At 44.5% G+C, this 18,401-nt stretch overlaps 1 protein-coding gene across 1 annotated transcript in view; it reads left to right on the top strand.

Moving 5' to 3' along the window:
* LOC139230308 (coiled-coil domain-containing protein 68-like) overlaps positions 1–18,401 on the top strand; it is a 100,628-nt gene that overhangs the window by 16,461 nt on the left and 65,766 nt on the right. Inside the window, exons 2-4 of the mRNA XM_070862136.1 lie at positions 930–1,069; positions 2,179–2,265; positions 10,076–10,225. Coding sequence (XP_070718237.1) covers positions 953–1,069; positions 2,179–2,265; positions 10,076–10,225 — 354 coding nt within the window. The 5' untranslated portion in view covers positions 930–952. The remainder of the gene's footprint in view (positions 1–929; positions 1,070–2,178; positions 2,266–10,075; positions 10,226–18,401) is intronic.

Below are 18,401 nucleotides of genomic sequence, written 5' to 3'. Positions count from 1 at the left end.
CTCTAATGCACCTTGTAAGAGCCAGTTATAGAGCTGCATGGGTAGAAGCCTAGGGGCCTTTACTCTAAGGCTGGGAAGGCAAATGGAGCAGAAAGATCAGGGAGTGCTGTGTGACCACCTTCCTTACCAATCTCACTGTGCTTAGCAATGTTGTGCCAGCCCGAAATTGCACCTCCGGCTGAGTATATGGTACTGAGATATATCCCCAGCCCTTCAATCAACTACAGCAGCCACAATAGATTGATAGGCTTCGTATCTTCATTCTCAGAATATGGGTGGCGGTGGCAAGGCCAGCATTTATTGCCCATCTCTAGTTGCCCTTGAGAGGGTGGTGGTAAGCCGCCTTCTTGAATCGCCGTAGTCCATGTGGTGAAGGTATTCCATAATGCTGTTGGGTAGGGAGTTACAAGATTTTGACCCCACGACTATGTAGAAACGTCGATATATGTCTAAATTCGGTTGGTGTGTGATTTGCAGGAGATCTTGGAGGCGATGGTGTTCCCATGCACCTACTGCCCTTGTCCTTCTAGGTGGTTAAGATTGCGGGTTTGGGAAATGCTGTCAAAGAAGCCTTGGCGAGTTGCTGCAGTGAATCCTGTGGATAGTACACACTGCAGCCACCATGGCGGTGGGAGTGGATGTTTAAGGTGTGAATGGGTTGTTGATCAAGTTGGCTGCTTTGTCCAAGATTCGAGCTTCTTGAGTGTTGTTACAGCTGCAGCCATCCAGGCAAGTAGAAAATATTCAAATAGGAGCACGTAGGCTACAAGGTGATGGGACACAAAAGGTCAGAACTGAACGTTCACTGTAGGAGAAGATAATTCATATTAATCTGAACAAACACAAGAATGTTATTAAGGCTTATCAAACAACAAAACTAATTAAGGAATCATCTAATATCATTTTTATTTTCTTTATTACCTACAAAGGTTACATCTTTATTGCATCTACAATGTACTGCACTGAGCATAGGGCGTTGGAAAACAACAGCTATGAACAAGAAGAAAACAATCTGTTTCATGGATCTGCCACTGAACAAATCAAAGAGGAAACCGAATACATAAAAAAGGTGAAATAATAATCCTGACGATTCGCGATTTACTTTGCACAGAATTTACAGACTATCGTCACTTAAAACATACATTTGTGGCTCCAGTGATGGTTTACTTGGTTAATTCATGCAGCACCAGCAATGACCGCCACGCTGAAACTGATATGTAAGAAGACCACGCAAAATTGGTCCTCTTGCATCATCAGGACACGATTGGCATGCTGGGGGTGCCAGTGTACCCCAAGAGGCAGTGCACCAGTCACAAAGAGGAGGAAAGTCAGCCAGTGGGGCCATCGGCATTGGGCTTACAGTAAGTTCGGGACAGGGGTGGAGATTGGGGTGGAGACTGGGGTGGATGGGGGAGATCAGAAAGGGAGAAAGCGGTGGCTGGGAGCAGTCTGCAACTTCAGTGTGGACCCAGGCGGAGCACTCCTTTACATATCGTTTTTGGTGACTGCGCTGATTTGCCAGCATTATCCAGAGAAAACTTAACGCATCATGCTACCATCATTCCCGATCCAATTTACCAAAGGGGCCTGAAATTGTCATTAGCTTCTCCATTTTCATAGGCAACGGGACTACTGTTAGTTTTATGGGGACACCCTAATAAATTCAGCATGCGGTTCTCTCCTGATACAAACTGAGTAGGTACACGTCGAGGCTATATTGGACCCCACAGTGCCCACTTTTCACCCAAAATAAACGGGTGCCGAAGGGTCCAATTTCTAGGGTGAATACTTTGATACAGATGCAAAACAACTTACATTTATGGGTGCTCCTCTGTTGCAATATTGAACTAACAAGCATATTCCAATCAGCAACGTTTCCTGACCAAGCAACAATTGTAATCTGAATAACCTCAAGGTGTGTTTACTTATAGCAATTACATTTTATTGCCTTAAAAGGAAAGGCCATTTAAAATGCAGCTTATTGCAGAATAATACATTGTTCAATACATGGCACGGTGCTCCTGGTGATCTGCTAATTCTAATTAAAATATTTATTCAGTGAAGGCCTGGTGCTTGGCGAAGGCCCCTAGACAAACCTGGAGCTCAATTTATGAGCAGGCTGAGTCAGAGGTGTCAGTTGTTGAAACTTTGATCTCTCTAAAATTTCTGTCTATCTAGATGCGAATGACGATACAGAGAGTGCGACAACAGATGTTTGGGGATGAGGATGGAGTGACTCACAGCCAACTAACTCAAGAAATGAAGGTATTCTGAGTTACATTCCTTGCATTTGATGATTTTGCTGCAGTGAATGGAGAATGAATCACTAGAATAAGTGCTACCAACAGTAAACTATTACCAGTCGGTTAATTTTTAATACATAAAGTTTTATATCAGCTCGCCAGATCACTCAAGTGGGTAATTGGGTTTAGGACTAGGCCCACAGGTCCAGCAGGGTGGGACTTTCTCCTTTGCCAGGCTTGCTGATGTAACGCAGTTGGGGTAGGCTTTGTACCCAATAGACCAGCCATATGCAAATTATTTTGGCATGCCCGCGGTGGTGTTGCCATCTGTGCCAAGGAGCGTGCCATGGTGTGGGGGAGGACAATAGCTATAACAGCAGGGCTCTGTCACTTAAAGGTGCCAGCTGTCACCCAGGCAACTGGAAGTACGGGGCCTTGAAAGCGACTGACTAAATCTGCCGGTGGGGGAGAGTAAGTCAGTTTCCCCGCAGTGACTGCACTCAATGGGGAGGACCTTTTAAATTACAAATCCCTTTCCCTCAGCTCTAGTAACACTGGATACCAGTAGAAGTAGCTGGTGGAAGTAGCAACCACCATATGGTCAAGGCAATACAGACAGAAATTGAGATGTATGATCTCACTCTGGTAGTACCGATTTATTTGCATGTGCTTTGAAGGGCTGTCGTCACCCCCAGCGAGAAATGCAACACATGGAAAAACGGGAAGAGACCCAACATAATGGATCTCCACCCAATTTTCCAGCCCCCGCTGACAACCTCCATCGCTAAAGTGTTGTGAACGGAGAGGAAAATCTTTGCCGCAGTTCCACGGTTGGATCACTCGTCTGTACTGTGCTGGCTGATTTCAGCCAAGGCCGCAATATCCATGTTAACGTTTACCCCACGCATCCCTGGGTAAGGAGAAGGCAAAATCAGGCAACGTCCTTGATTCTGATCACCATCCAATGACCTCTTATGGAAAGAAATGAAGATATAGCACCTTTTCATGACCTCAGAACCTCCCAAAGTGCTTTACTTTACAGCCAATGAAGTACTTTTTGAAGTGTAATCACGGTTGTATTGTGGGAAAAGCAGCAGCCAATTTGCGCACAGCAATCTCCCACAAACAGCAATGTGATAATGGCGAGATAGTCTGTTTTTAATGATGTTGATTGAGGGATTAATATTGGCGCGGTCCCGACCTGCAAGACCATCAGCAGGCCGGTGCCGCTTCAGGGAACAGCGTGTGCTGCTGCAGGAGGGCGACGGCTGATCGCAGTGCGGGCAGGTACAGCAGGAGCGGCGAGGTCGGGGTGAAGGAGCAGCAAGAGTTCGTAGAGGGATGTGATCGGGGCCCAGGAGAGGAGAGAGTTCGGGGCCCAGAAGAGGCGAGGGCCCAGGGGCAGCACGGGCCAGGCCACACTGTGATATGTGCACTCACCAGGGCCGTGCAGCAGAGCTGGTCTCCAGTCATCTTGGTTAATCCTTGCCACTGGACCAAGACCTAGCTCTGTCAAGCCCATGTAGTGGCTGATGTGCAATGACCACCACACGTTAAAAAAATTCCCGCACAGGCATCTTCCACTATTCAAGATGTAATTTGGGATCTGGAATATTAGGTCTTTCATTGAGACACCTCTGAACTCATCCCTTTTCGGCGTGGAAGCAAGTCATCCTCGTTTCGAGGGACTGCCTATGATGACTATTGGCCAGGACACCAGGGAGAACTCCCTTGCTCGTCTTCAGGGACGCCCTAGTGTTGTGGGATCTTTTACGTCCACCTGAGAGAGCAATTTGATGTCTCACTCAAACAATGTCATCTTTGACAGTGTAGCACTCCCTCAGTGCTGCAGTGGAGTGTCAGCCTAGATCTTTGTGCCCAAGTCTCAGGTTTGGGCCTTGAACCCACAACCTTCTGACTCAGTGTCAAGAGTGCTACCCACTGAGCCAGGGCTGACACTCTCGAGCATATGGTGGCTGCTACTTTCACCAGCATTTTACTGGCATCCAGTAATGCTCGAGTTGTGGGAAGTGGTTTGAGATTTAAAGGGTGTTTGTGCATGTGGATGTTGGTGGCAGGTACATCAGGTTTGGCTGTTGATACCTCTCAAAGTCAAATAACCTGCCATTATAGCCCTATGGATGAAGAATGACCAATTCGTCAAGTTACTAAAGAACAAAAGAACTAACTTGCATTTGTATAACTTTTCACGACATAAGGACCGTAAGGACATCCCAAAACGCTTCCAAGCCAATGAAGTACTTGTGATGCATAGTCATTGTTGTAATGATGGGACCACTTGTGCACCACTTGTGTATCAGCAAGAAGCAGCATGGAGAAAGGGAGTAGATTTTATGTGTGGAGGAAAACACCACAGTTGCGATGTTGCTCTCCCTTTGCCTGGATGCTGGACAGGCGAAGGGCATTTCTGATGCACCTGGCCACACTGAGGTACGCTGAAATGTGGTTTGGGCCTAATCATTAACAAGAGCCTGAGAGGCTGTAGCTGCAGGCTTGGCCACTGGCTATTGACTTTGGAACATTCTGTCTGCTGTTAGAGAACAGCCTGAAAGTCTGGCATGTGGGTAATCAAAAAGTTGTCCAGTTACCAGTTTTTCTTTCTTCATCTTGCTACTTGGCCCCTCAGATATCCTCTGGTCTGACGACGGTCCAGGTCTTGCTCCCCGCTTCCTCCACTCCAGTACTAGCAACCACTTTTTCAATTACTATATTGCAGTTCTTTAAAACTCCTTCCTGAAATTCCTCCTTGACACTTCCGTTCCTATATTCAAACACCTCAAAACTTTCTCTTAAAATGCATTCAGACCGTGGCTTTTCCATTTCCCCATCTTTTAATCTCAGTATCTTTTTCATCAATTCTACAAAGTGCTTGGAAACATCTCTCTGTACATGAGGAGGACCGCAGAAATGTAAATTAGAGTACTGTGAACAGTTCTGGTATCCATATTATATAAAGGATATAGAGACACTGGAGAAGGTGCAAAAAGATTTACTATAGTGATATCAGAACTGAAAGGTTATACCTATCAGGAAAGAAGGAACATGCTGGGGCTCTTTTCTCTAGAAAAGAGACAACTGAGGGGTACTCAAAATAAGGCTCTCTCTAGTCCACCCTGATCTCCATGATCACGTCGAGGGCAAGTGGCATTAACAAAGCATGTACCATGATCACGCAAATTTGTCACGTGATATTGAAGTCAATGACCCTGTATTTGTACTCAACTATGGACATGATCCCAAATGGCTTGCTGACACAGTCCTAGCCAAAGAAGGGAGTAGGGTGTTTCAAGTTAAACTGGCCAATGGACTAATGTGCAGAAAGCATTTGGACCAAACCAGATTGCGATTCACAAACAGCCACGAGCAACCCGAAGAGGACATCACCAACTTCGACCCTCCAACACACGCACAAGTGGCAACCGACATCATGGTTGACCACGAAGCTGAACTCACCATCCCTAGCAGCCCAGCATGGTCAGCTCCCAGCAGCCCAGCGAAGAACCAACCAACTCACCCACACCTGCATTTGTATCGAGACGATCGACAGGGAACGAAAAGCCCCAGTTCGTCTCACCCTGTAAATAAGTTACTATTGACTTTGGGAGGGAGTGATATTATGTATGTAACCCTTGGCAACCTGTATCATACCACCACCAGAGGGCATACCTGTTGGAGTTCCAAGGGATCCCAGCATCTCTTGGGAGCACTGTATATAAGCAGGCCTCCCATGCTGTACCGACACTCTGGAGTTCAATTAAAGGAGCTAAGGTCACACTTGCTCATTGCATACAGTACTCAGTTGTATCACTTTATTATGAGCGTAACAAAAAGGACTTGTTAATGGGGTTAGATGAAGAATGGTGGGAGGAGGCTCGTATGGAGCATAAACACCGGCATAGACCTGTTGGGCCAAATGGCCTGTTTCTATGCTACAAGTACTTTCTAAGACTATGTAAAATTGTGTTTTCACACCTCTTGCTAAACTTTGTGTTGCCTTTATATTAGCAACTTATAACAACAGTTATATTATACTTTGTTCATTGATGCAATACAAAAATCCCTTCAAAGTTGTTAGCCTTGGCTCGGTTGATAACTCTTTCGCCTCTGAGTCAGAAGGTTGTGGGTCTACTCCAGAGACTTGAGCATGATATCTAGACTGACACTCCAGTGCAGCACTGAGGGAGTGCTGTCGGAGGTCCTGTCTTTTCGATGTGACATTAAACTGGGGCCTTCTCATGTAGACTATAAGATCCCATGGGACTAGTTTGAAGAGAAGCATGGGAGTGGCTCCCTCAACCAACATCAATAAAGCAGATTATCTGAACATTATCATATTGCTGTTTGTGGGACTTTGCTGTGACTACACTCCAAAAGTACTTCATTGGCTGTAAAATACTTTGGGATGCCCTGAGGTTGAGAAATGCACTATATAATTGGGAGTCTTTCTTCTTCATTGAAACTACAATATAACTGGCTGAATTATTATATCAAAACTTTGTGTTAATAAAGTGCTTTGGCACACATTGCAGTGTGTGACTGTACAAAAACATTGTCTGACTCACTCTTTGATACTATCTGATGAAAACTGCACCCTGAGTGATGCATTCATTATTTGTAGTGCCCCACCTAACATTGTACATTTTGTTATTATACCTCAGGAGTTTCTTTATATTAGAAACATAGAAACATAGAAAATAGGTGCAGGAGCAGGCCATTCAGCCCTTCTAGCCTGCACCGCCATTCAATGAGTTCATGGCTGAACATGAAACTTCAGTACCCCATTCCTGCTTTCTCGCCATAACCCTTGATCCCCCGAGTAGTAAGGACTTCATCTAACTCCCTTTTGAATATATTTAGTGAATTGGCCTCAACTACTTTCTGTGGTAGAGAATTCCACAGGTTCACCACTCTCTGGGTGAAGAAGTTTCTCCTCATCTCGGTCCTAAATGGCTTACCCCTTATCCTCAGACTGTGACCCCTGGTTCTGGACTTCCCCAACATTGGGAACATTCTTTCTGCATCTAACCTGTCTAAACCCGTCAGAATTTTAAATGTTTCTATGAGGTCCCCTCTCATTCTTCTGAACTCCAGTGAATACAAGCCCAGTTGATCCAATCTTTCTTGATAGGTCAGTCCCGCCATCCCGGGAATCAGTCTGGTGAACCTTCGCTGCACTCCCTCAATAGCAAGAATGTCCTTCCTCAAGTTAGGAGACCAAAACTGTACACAATACTCCAGGTATGGCCTCACCAAGGCCCTGTACAACTGTAGCAACACCTCCCTGCCCCTGTATTCAAATCCCCTCGCTATGAAGGCCAACATGCCATTTGCTTTCTTAACCGCCTGCTGTACCTGCATGCTAACCTTCAATGACTGATGTACCATGACACCCAGGTCTCGTTGCACCTTCCCTTTTCCTAATCTGTCACCATTCAGATAATAGTCCGTCTCTCTGTTTTTACCACCAAAGTGGATAACCTCACATTTATCCACATTTATCCACATTATTTCAGTACAGGTACTGTGATTCTGTTAATATCACTAGCAGTTTTGGTAACAGTTGCTCAGTTATATACTTCATTTATTAAATAGTTTTGATAGGAATTGGAAGGATCTGACACTAAATCATGTGATGCTAACGAACGTATGTGTAATGCATTCACTTGAAATTTTTCCCTTTTCTATCTTAGCAGAGACATTTAAAATAACTGAGTTACTACCTCCATTAAAATTGTGAATAGAGGAATTTTGGAGAAATGTGCTATTCTTTTGTACTTTAGTATCCCATGGCATATTTGTATAGTCAATAAATGTTAAGGAAATTTTCAGGTAAAATTGTAGTGCTGCATTCTGATATTCCATGTGACAATCTAATTGCTCCAAATATATTTCCATGTACATGTAATTGTTTACATGATATAAGATTCTTATACATCTACAAAGTGACACAGGGTGATTGAATATTGGGCAATTCGTACCTTAACTTAGATCTGAGCTTGGGATCTTCAGCCAGGTAAAATAGTTCAGAAAACTGCTGGGAGTTTTGATGTTTTTGAATTGCTGGTTCTGCTGCCCATGTCCTAACTCACACCAAGTCCCACTCACCCATCACCCCTGTGCTCACTGACCTACATTGGCTTCCGGTTAAACAGCACCTCAATTTCAAAATTCTCATCCTTATTTTCAAATCCCTCCATGGCCTCGCCTCTCTCCATCTCTGTAATCTCCTCCAGCCCCACAACCCCCTGAGATGTCTGCATTCCTCTAATTTTGTCCTCCTGAGCATCCCTGATTATAATCGCTCAACCATTGGTGCCCGTGCATTCTGTTGCCTAGGCCCCAAGCTCTGGAACTCCCTGCTTAAACCTCTCCACCTCTCTACCTCTCTTTCCTCCTTCAAGATGCTCCTTAAAACATACCTCTTTGACCAAGCTTTTGCTCACCTGTGCTAATGTCTACTTATGTGGCTCGGTGTCAAACTTTTATCTCATAATACTCATGCGAAGCACCTTGGAATGTTTCACTACGTTAAAGGTGCTATATAAATACAAGTTGTTGTTGTTGTTGATAAAGTCAATAGCCTAGACTTTTGCAACGATACCTCCCACTTAACGTCCATTTTAACGCTGGGATGAGATATAATGCCCAGATATCGCCCATTTAGCAACAAAATGGAAACTAATGCCCATGTAGCGCTCATTTATCGTCCAGTGTTACTTTCGGCATGCAGTTAACGCCGAGCATTAATAATACCGCCCGCCCACTTTTTTTTGCTGTAAAGATCAGAATGGGCGAAACTAACGTCCAAAATATCGTCAAGTGTTACTTTTGACACCTCGGCCACATATTGTGGAAAATATCACTCGCCGAAAAACCCACTGAGAAAAAGTTGCCCTTGCCTGAACTAAACCCAACGGTATGGACGCCATGTTGTACATCAGAGGTCGTTTCATATAAAAAGCTGCTTCAAGTTCTGGGGAGTTTTGATGTAATGTGCAGTTCTTTTAAGGTATTTTGAACATCTGAACAAGTATCTTATCATACTGTGGATGATTTGAATTTATTCTAGGTGTTTTAGTCGGTAAATTTATTGTTTGTGAACAATAAGTATAATACTGACTGAGATTGTAATGGGACCTGTAATTTCTGAGCCTGTCTTGATGACTACGCATATGCTGCAGACTAGAGATGGCAGAAGGTATATTCAAGAGCATTATGTGTCCAGTCAAAGAGGTGGCACACTGAGGAGGAGGGCGAGAACTTACACCCACGCACTTACAGGGAGAAGCCGTCTTATCTCAGACAATGCGCAACAAGGTTATGCGAAATAAAAAACATTTAATGAGAACATTTGTATAAAATCATAATTATAACTGTTAAAAACACCCCACCCCACTCCACAACACATCGACCACTCTCTTGGATATACTCAACGATTAAGCATCCACAGCCCTCTTGGGTAGAGAATTTCAAAGATTCACCACCCTCTGAGTGAAGAAATTTCTCTTCATCTCAGTCCTAAATGGCTGACCCTTATTCTGAGAATACATCTTCAACCATGCACATGTAAACTCATACATATACAATCATTTTTCTGTTGTTCTGGGGCAGATTCCACAACACCTTAAGGTAGTATAGGCCTGCTTTTTTTTTAAGTGGCTCCTTTAAAAACATTCTGTTTAAACATATGGATTGTCACATAATATTCCTGTGTAACTACCTTATGCTGGGACTATTGAGAAAGAGCCTCCAGGAAGTCATTTATATACATCTAGACAGCATAATTTATATAATATGTGTTGTTTTTACAGAGACCGTTGATGGAATCACCTGAAGTTAATGAATCTGAGCCATGTGTGGCTGAGCTCTGTTCCAAGTATCGCCAGATCCTGGAACAGATCAAAGAAAAGGATATCCAGCTTTGTGCTATTCAGTGGGAAAACCGGGAACTATCAACACAGGTATGGAGTATTAATCATTGTGACAGGTTGTGTTGAAGTGGGAAACCATGCCCACTGCAGGTCTGGAACACATAATCGAAGTTGATACTTCAGTGCAATACTGAAAGAGTGCTGCATTGTTGGAGCTGCTGTTCTTTGGATGGGATGTTAAACTGTCTGCCTATTTAGGGAGTTAAAGATGACATAGTTCTCTTACTATCGTGGTCAACATTTCTCCCTCAACCAACATCACCATTCACTACTTGTTAGAGGAATCTTTTTGTGTGAAAAATGTCTGCTATACTTCAAATATCGCTATACTTGAAAATAGTTTATTTTATATGAGACACTTTTCTGATATAGAAACATAGAAACATAGAAATTAGGTGCAGGAGCCATTCAGTCCTTTGAGCCTGCACCAAATTCAATAAGATCATGGCTGATCATTCAATCTCAGTACCCCTTTCCTGCTTTCTCTCCATACCCCTTGATCCCTTTGGCCGTAAGGGCCATATCTAACTCTCTTTTGAATATATCTAATGAACTGGCCTCAACAACTTTCTGCGGTAGAGAATTCCACAGGTTAACCACTCTCTGAGTGAAGACGTTTCTCCTCATATCGGTCCTAAATGGCTTACCCCTTATTCTTAAACTGTGACCCCGGTTCAGGAACACCCAGCAACGGGGACATTCTTCCTACCTCTAACCTGTCCAATCCCATCAGAATTTTATGTTTCTATGAGATCCCCTCTCATTCTTCTAAACTCCAGTGGATACAAGCCCAGTTGATCTATCTCTCCTCATATGTCAGTCCTGCCATCCCGGGAATCGATCTGGTGAACCTTCGTTGTACTCCCTTAACAGCATGAATGTCCTTTCTCAGATTAGGGGAGCAAAACTGAACACAATATTTCAGGTGTGGTCTCACCAAGGCTCTGTACAACTGCAGTAAGACCTCCCTGCTCCTATACTCAAATCCTCCAGCTATGAAGGCCAACATGCCATTTGCCTTCTTCACCACCTGCTGTACCTGCATGCCAAACTTCAATGACTGATGTACCATAACACCCAGGTCTCGTTGCACCGGTTCCAATGTCCCAGGAATTTGAATCCCTCCCTCCTGCACCACTCCTCAAGCCACGTATTCATCTTAGCTATCCTGCTATTTCTACTCTGAATAGCACGTGGCACTGGTAGCAATCCTGAGATTACTAACTTTGAGGTCCTACTTTTTAATTTAACTCCTAGCTCCCTAAATTCAGCTTGTAGGACCTCATCCCGCATTTTACCTATATCGTTGGTACCCCTATATGCATAGAAACATAGAAACATAGAAAATAGGTGCAGGAGCAGGCCATTCAGCCCTTCTAGCCTGCACCGCCATTCAATGAGTTCATGGCTGAACATGAAACTTCAGTACCCCCTTCCTGCTTTCTCGCCATAACCCTTGATCCCCCGAGTAGTAAGGACTTCATCTAACTCCCTTTTGAATATATTTAGTGAATTGGCCTCAACTACTTTCTGTGGTAGAGAATTCCACAGGTTCACCACTCTCTGGGTGAAGAAGTTTCTCCTCATCTCGGTCATAAATGGCTTACCCCTTATCCTCAGACTGTGACCCCTGGTTCTGGACTTCCCCAACATTGGGAACATTCTTCCTGCATCTAACCTGTCAAAACCCGTCAGAATTTTAAATGTTTCTATGAGGTCCCCTCTCATTCTTCTGAACTCCAGTGAATACAAGCCCAGTTGATCCAGTCTTTCTTGATAGGTCAGTCCCGCCATCCCGGGAATCAGTCTGGTGAATCTTCGCTGCACTCCCTCAATAGCAAGAATGTCCTTCCTCAAGTTAGGAGACCAAAACTGCACACAATACTCCAGGTGTGGCCTCACCAAGGCCCTGTACAACTGTAGCAACACCTCCCTGCCCCTGTATTCAAATCCCCTCGCTATGAAGGCCAACATGCCATTTGCTTTCTTAACCGCCTGCTGTACCTGCATGCTAACCTTCAATGACTGATGTACCATGACACCCAGGTCTCATTGCACCTTCCCTTTTCCTAATCTGTCACCATTCAGATAATAGTCTGTCTCTCTGTTTTTACCACCAAAGTGGATAACCTCACATTTATCCACATTATACTTCATCTGCCATGCATTTGCCCACTCACCTAACCTATCCAAGTCACTCTGCAGCCTCATAGCATCCTCCTCGCAGCTCACACTGCCACCCAACTTAGTGTCATCCGCAAATTTGGAGATACTGCATTTAATCCCCTCGTCTAAACCGCAACCGAGACTCCAGGATGGTATGTTGCCTCCCTGGTGCAAGGGTCAAGGATGTCTCGGAGCGGGTGGAGGACATTCTAAAAAGGGAGGGAGAACAGCCAGTTGTCGTGGTGCACGTTGGTACCAATGACATAGGTAAAAAAAGGGATGAGTTCCTACGAAATGAATTTAAGGAGCTAGGAGCTAAATTAAAAAGTAGGACCTCAAAAGTAGTAATCTCAGGATTGCTACCAGTGCCACGTGCTAGTCAGAGTAGGAATCGCAGGATAGCTCAGATGAATACGTGGCTTGAGCAATGGTGCAGCAGGGAGGGATTCAAATTCCTGGGGCATTGGAACCGGTTCTGGGGGAGGTGGGACCAGTACAATCCGGACGGTCTGCACCTGGGCAGAATCGGAACCAATGTCCTCGGGGGAGTGTTTGCTAGTGCTGTTGGGGAGGAGTTAAACTAATATGGCAGGGGGATGGGAACCAATGCAGGGAGATAGAGGGAAACAAAAAGGAGGCAAAAACAAAAGACAGAAAAGAGATGAGGAAAAGTGGAGGGCAGAGAAACCCAAGGCAAAGAACAAAAAGGGCCACTGTACAGCAAAATTCTAAAAGGACAGAGGGTGTTAAAAAAACAAGCCTAAAGGCTTTGTGTCTTAATGCAAGGAGTATCCACAATAAGGTGGATGAATTAACTGTGCAAATAGATGTTAACAAATATGATGTGATTGGGATTACGGAGACGTGGCTCCAGGATGAGCAGGGCTGGGAACTCAACATCCAGGGGTATTCAACATTCAGGAAGGATAGAATAAAAGGAAAAGGAGGTGGGGTAGCATTGCTGGTTAAGGAGGAGATTAAGGCAATAGTTAGGAAGGACATTAGCTTGGATGATGTGGAATCTATATGGGTAGAGCTGCAGAACACCAAAGGGCAAAAAACGTTAGTGGGAGTTGTGTACAGACCTCCAAACAGTAGTAGTGATGTTGGGGAGGGCATCAAACAGGAAATTAGGGGTGCGTGCAATAAAGGTGCAGCAGTTATAATGGGTGACTTTAATATGCACATAGATTGGGCTAACCAAACTGGAAGCAATACGGTGGAGGAGGATTTTCTGGAGTGCATAAGGGATGGTTTTTTAGACCAATATGTCGAGGAACCAACTAGGGGGGAGGCCATCTTAGACTGGGTGTTATGTAATGAGAAAGGATTAATTAGCAATCTCGTTGTGCGAGGCCCCTTGGGGAAGAGTGACCATAATATGGTGGAATTCTGCATTAGGATGGAGAATGAAACAGTTAATTCAGAGACCATGGTCCAGAACTTAAAGAAGGCTAACTTTGAAGGTATGAGGCGTGAATTGGCTGAGATGGATTGGCGAATGATACTTAAGGGGTTGACTGTGGATGGGCAATGGCAGACATTTAGAGACCGCATGGATGAACTACAACAATTGTACATTCCTGTCTGGCATAGAAATAAAAAAGGGAAGGTGGCTCAACCGTGGCTATCAAGGGAAATCAGGGATAGTATTAAAGCCAAGGAAGTGGCATACAAATTGGCCAGAAATAGCAGCGAACCTGGGGACTGGGAGAAATTTAGAACTCAGCAGAGGAGGACAAAGGGTTTGATTAGGGCAGGGAAAATGGAGTATGAGAAGAAGCTTGCAGGGAACATTAAGACGGATTGCAAAAGTTTCTATAGATATGTAAAGAGAAAAAGGTTAGTAAAGACAAATGTAGGTCCCCTGCAGTCAGAATCAGGGGAAGTCATAACGGGGAACAAAGAAATGGCGGACCAATTGAACAAGTACTTTGGTTCGGTATTCACGAAGGAGGACACGAACAACCTTCCGGTTATAAAAGGGGTCGGGGGGTCTAGTAAGGAGGAGGAACTGAGGGAAATCCTTATTAGCCGGGAAATTGTGTTGGGGAAATTGATGGGATTGAAGGCCGATAAATCCCCAGGGCCTGATGGACTGCATCCCAGAGTACTTAAGGAGGTGGCCTTGGAAATAGTGGATGCGTTGACAGTCATTTTCCAACATTCCATTGACTCTGGATCAGTTCCTATGGAGTGGAGGGTAGCCAATGTAACCCCACTTTTTAAAAAAGGAGGGAGAGAGAAAACAGGGAATTATAGACCGGTCAGCCTGACATCGGTAGTGGGTAAAATGATGGAATCAATTATTAAGGATGTCATAGCAGTGCATTTGGAAAGAGGTGACATGATAGGTCCAAGTCAGCATGGATTTGTGAAAGGGAAATCATGCTTGACAAATCTTCTGGAATTTTTTGAGGATGTTTCCAGTAGAGTGGATAAGGGAGAACCAGTTGATGTGGTATATTTGGACTTTCAGAAGGCGTTCGACAAGGTCCCACACAAGAGATTGATGTGCAAAGTTAGAGCACATGGGATTGGGGGTAGTGTACTGACATGGATTGAGAACTGGTTGTCAGACAGGAAGCAAAGAGTAGGAGTAAATGGGTACTTTTCAGAATGGCAGGCAGTGACTAGTGGGGTACCGCAAGGTTCTGTGCTGGGGCCCCAGCTGTTTACACTGTACATTAATGATTTAGATGAGGGGATTAAATGTAGTATCTCCAAATTTGCGGATGACACTAAGTTGGGTGGCAATGTGAGCTGCGAGGAGGATGCTGTGAGGCTGCAGAGCGACTTGGATAGGTTGGGTGAGTGGGCAAATGCATGGCAGATGAAGTATAATGTGGATAAATGTGAGGTTATCCACTTTGGTGGTAAAAACAGAGAGACAGACTATTATCTGAATGGTGACAGATTAGGAAAAGGGGAGGTGCAAAGAGACCTGGGTGTCATGGTACATCAGTCATTGAAGGTTGGCATGCAGGTGCAGCAGGCGGTTAAGAAAGCAAATGGCATGTTGGCCTTCATAGCAAGGGGATTTGAGTACAGGGGCAGGGAGGTGTTGCTACAGTTGTACAGGGCATTGGTGAGGCCACACCTGGAGTATTGTGTACAGTTTTGGTCTCCTAACCTGAGGAAGGACATTCTTGCTATTGAGGGAGTGCAGCGAAGGTTCACCAGACTGATTCCCGGGATGGCGGGACTGACCTATCAAGAAAGACTGGATCAACTGGGCTTGTATTCACTGGAGTTCAGAAGAATGAGAGGGGACCTCATAGAAACATATAAAATTCTGACGGGGTTAGACAGGTTAGATGCAGGAAGAATGTTCCCAATGTTGGGGAAGTCCAGAACCAGGGGTCACAGTCTAAGGATAAGGGGTAAGCCATTTAGGACCGAGATGCGGAGGAACTTCTTCACCCAGAGAGTGGTGAACCTGTGGAATTCTCTACCACAGAAAGTTGTTGAGGCCAATTCACTAAATATATTCAAAAAGGAGTTAGATGAGGTCCTTACTGCTAGGGGGATCAAGGGGTATGGCGAGAAAGCAGGAATGGGGTACTGAAGTTGAATGTTCAGCCATGAACTCATTGAATGGCGGTGCAGGCTAGAAGGGCCGAATGGCCTACTCCTGCACCTATTTTCTATGTTTCTATGTTTCTATGTTAATGTACAATGTAAACAGCTGGGGCCCCAGCACAGAACCTTGCGGCACCCCACAAGTCACTGCCTGCCATTCTGAAAAGTACCCATTTACTCCTACTCTTTGCTTCCTGTCTGACAACCAGTTCTCAATCCACGTCAGCACACTACCCCCAATCCCATGTGCTTTAACTTTGTACATTAATCTCTTGTGTGGGACCTTGTCGAAAGCCTTCTGAAAGTCCAAATATACCACATCAACTGGTTCTCCTTTGTCCACTTTACTGGAAACATCCTCAAAAAATTCCAGAAGATTTGTCAAGCATGATTTTCCTTTCACAAATCCATGCTGACTTGGACCTATCATGTCACCATTTTCCAGATGCACTGCTATGACATCCTTAATAATTGATTCCATCATTTTACCCACTACTGAGGTCAGGCTGACCGGTCTATAATTCCCTGTTTTCTCTCTCCCTCCTTTTTTAAAAAGTGGGGTTACATTGGCTACCCTCCACTCCATAGGAACTGATCCAGAGTCAATGGAATGTTGGAAAATGACTGTCAATGCATCCGCTATTTCCAAGGCCACCTCCTTAAGTACTCTGGGATGCAGTCCATCAGGCCCTGGGGATTTATCGGCCTTCAATCCCATCAATTTCCCCAACACAATTTCCCGACTAATAAAGATTTCCCTCAGTTCCCCCTCCTTACTAGACCCTCTGACCCCTTTTATATCCGGAAGGTTGTTTGTATCCTCCTTAGTGAATACCGAACCAAAGTACTTGTTCAATTGGTCTGCCATTTCTTTGTTCCCCGTTATGACTTCCCCTGATTCTGACTGCAGGGGACCTACGTTTGTCTTTACTAACCTTTTTCTCTTTACATACCTATAGAAACTTTTGCAATCCACCTTAATGTTCCCTGCAAGCTTCTTCTCGTACTCCATTTTCCCTGCCCTAATCAAACCCTTTGTCCTCCTCTGCTGAGTTCTAAATTTCTCCCAGTCCCCAGGTTCGCTGCTATTTCTGGCCAATTTGTATGCCACTTCCTTGGCTTTAATACTATCCCTGATTTCCCTAGATAGCCACGGTTGAGCCACCTTCCCTTTTTTATTTTTACGCCAGACAGGAATGTACAATTGTTGTAATTCATCCATGCGGTCTCTAAATGTCTGCCATTGCCCATGCACCACGACAACTGGCTGTTCACCCTCCACCTCCAGAATGCCTGGCAGCCGCTCCGAGACATCCTTGACCCTTGCACCAGGGAGGCAACATACCATCCTGGAGTCTCGATTGCGACCGCTGAAATGCCTATCTATCCCCCTTACAATCGAATCCCCTATCACTATAGCTCTTCCACTCTTTTTCCTGCCCTCCTGTGCAGGAGAGCCACCCATGATGCCATGAACTTGGCTGCTGCTGCCTTCCCCTGATGAGCCATCTCCCCCAACAATATCCAAAGCGATATATCTGTTTTAGAGGGAGATGACCACAGGGGACTCCTGCCCTACTTTCCTACTCCTGCTCTGCCTGCTAAATAAATATAGGTCTTCCTTACTAGACATTTTTATTGTAACTATTTTAACTTCAATCTTATTCAAATTTGCACTGTGCCTTTAGAAATCAGTGTACTATGTATTTGCAGTATGATTTTGAAAGTTATGACATTAAACACTTTGGACTCATTGCTGAGGGACTGAAGCAGTTTCTGTCAAATTTCCATTCTTAAGTAAAGATAAAAAGAAAACTATGCACAATTTAAAATCTGACATCGAAACAGCAATTGATGAAAATACAAAGCAGGTCAGTTAGCAGCTGAAAGAGCAAAAACATAGGAACATATAGAAACAGAGAAAATAGGTGCAGGAGTAGGCCATTCGGCCCTTCGAGCCTGCACTGCCATTCAATAAGATCATGGCTGATCCTTCCCTCAGTACCCCTTTCCTGCTTTCTCTCCATACCCCTTGATCCCCTTAGCCATAAGGGCCATATCTAACTCCCTCTAACATTCTCTTGCGTAGACTTATGGAGACACTGTGCCTTTCCAGCATTTGCTTTTTTCCCTTTTTAGATAATTTACTTCAAGGCTCTGGTCTGAACCAGATGCAATATACTGTAACTGGTTTAGACCCGAAAGAATGGAAATTGTTGCATGGACATTTGTGAGTGTTAATGCAAGATATTGGAAAAAGTTTGTGAATTCAGCTGCCATAATCAATATCCAGATATAAAAACGCTATACCTGTCACTGGTATTGTATCTTGACTGCAGACTAGCCATAGGAGATAATTTTCCAAGTATGTGGCTCATGGTGGGGAACTTTGTCTGCCACCTGCGCACACTTAAAAATTGCCCCCGTAGTCTGGAAACAAACCCTGTGAGGGGTTCTT

Source organism: Pristiophorus japonicus, chromosome 2 (genome assembly GCF_044704955.1).
Source record: "Pristiophorus japonicus isolate sPriJap1 chromosome 2, sPriJap1.hap1, whole genome shotgun sequence".
In the NCBI taxonomy this organism is placed as follows: Eukaryota; Metazoa; Chordata; class Chondrichthyes; family Pristiophoridae; genus Pristiophorus; species Pristiophorus japonicus.
The sequence above is the reverse complement of the archived record's forward strand: the minus strand, read 5'-3'. Positions and strand labels throughout refer to the sequence as shown.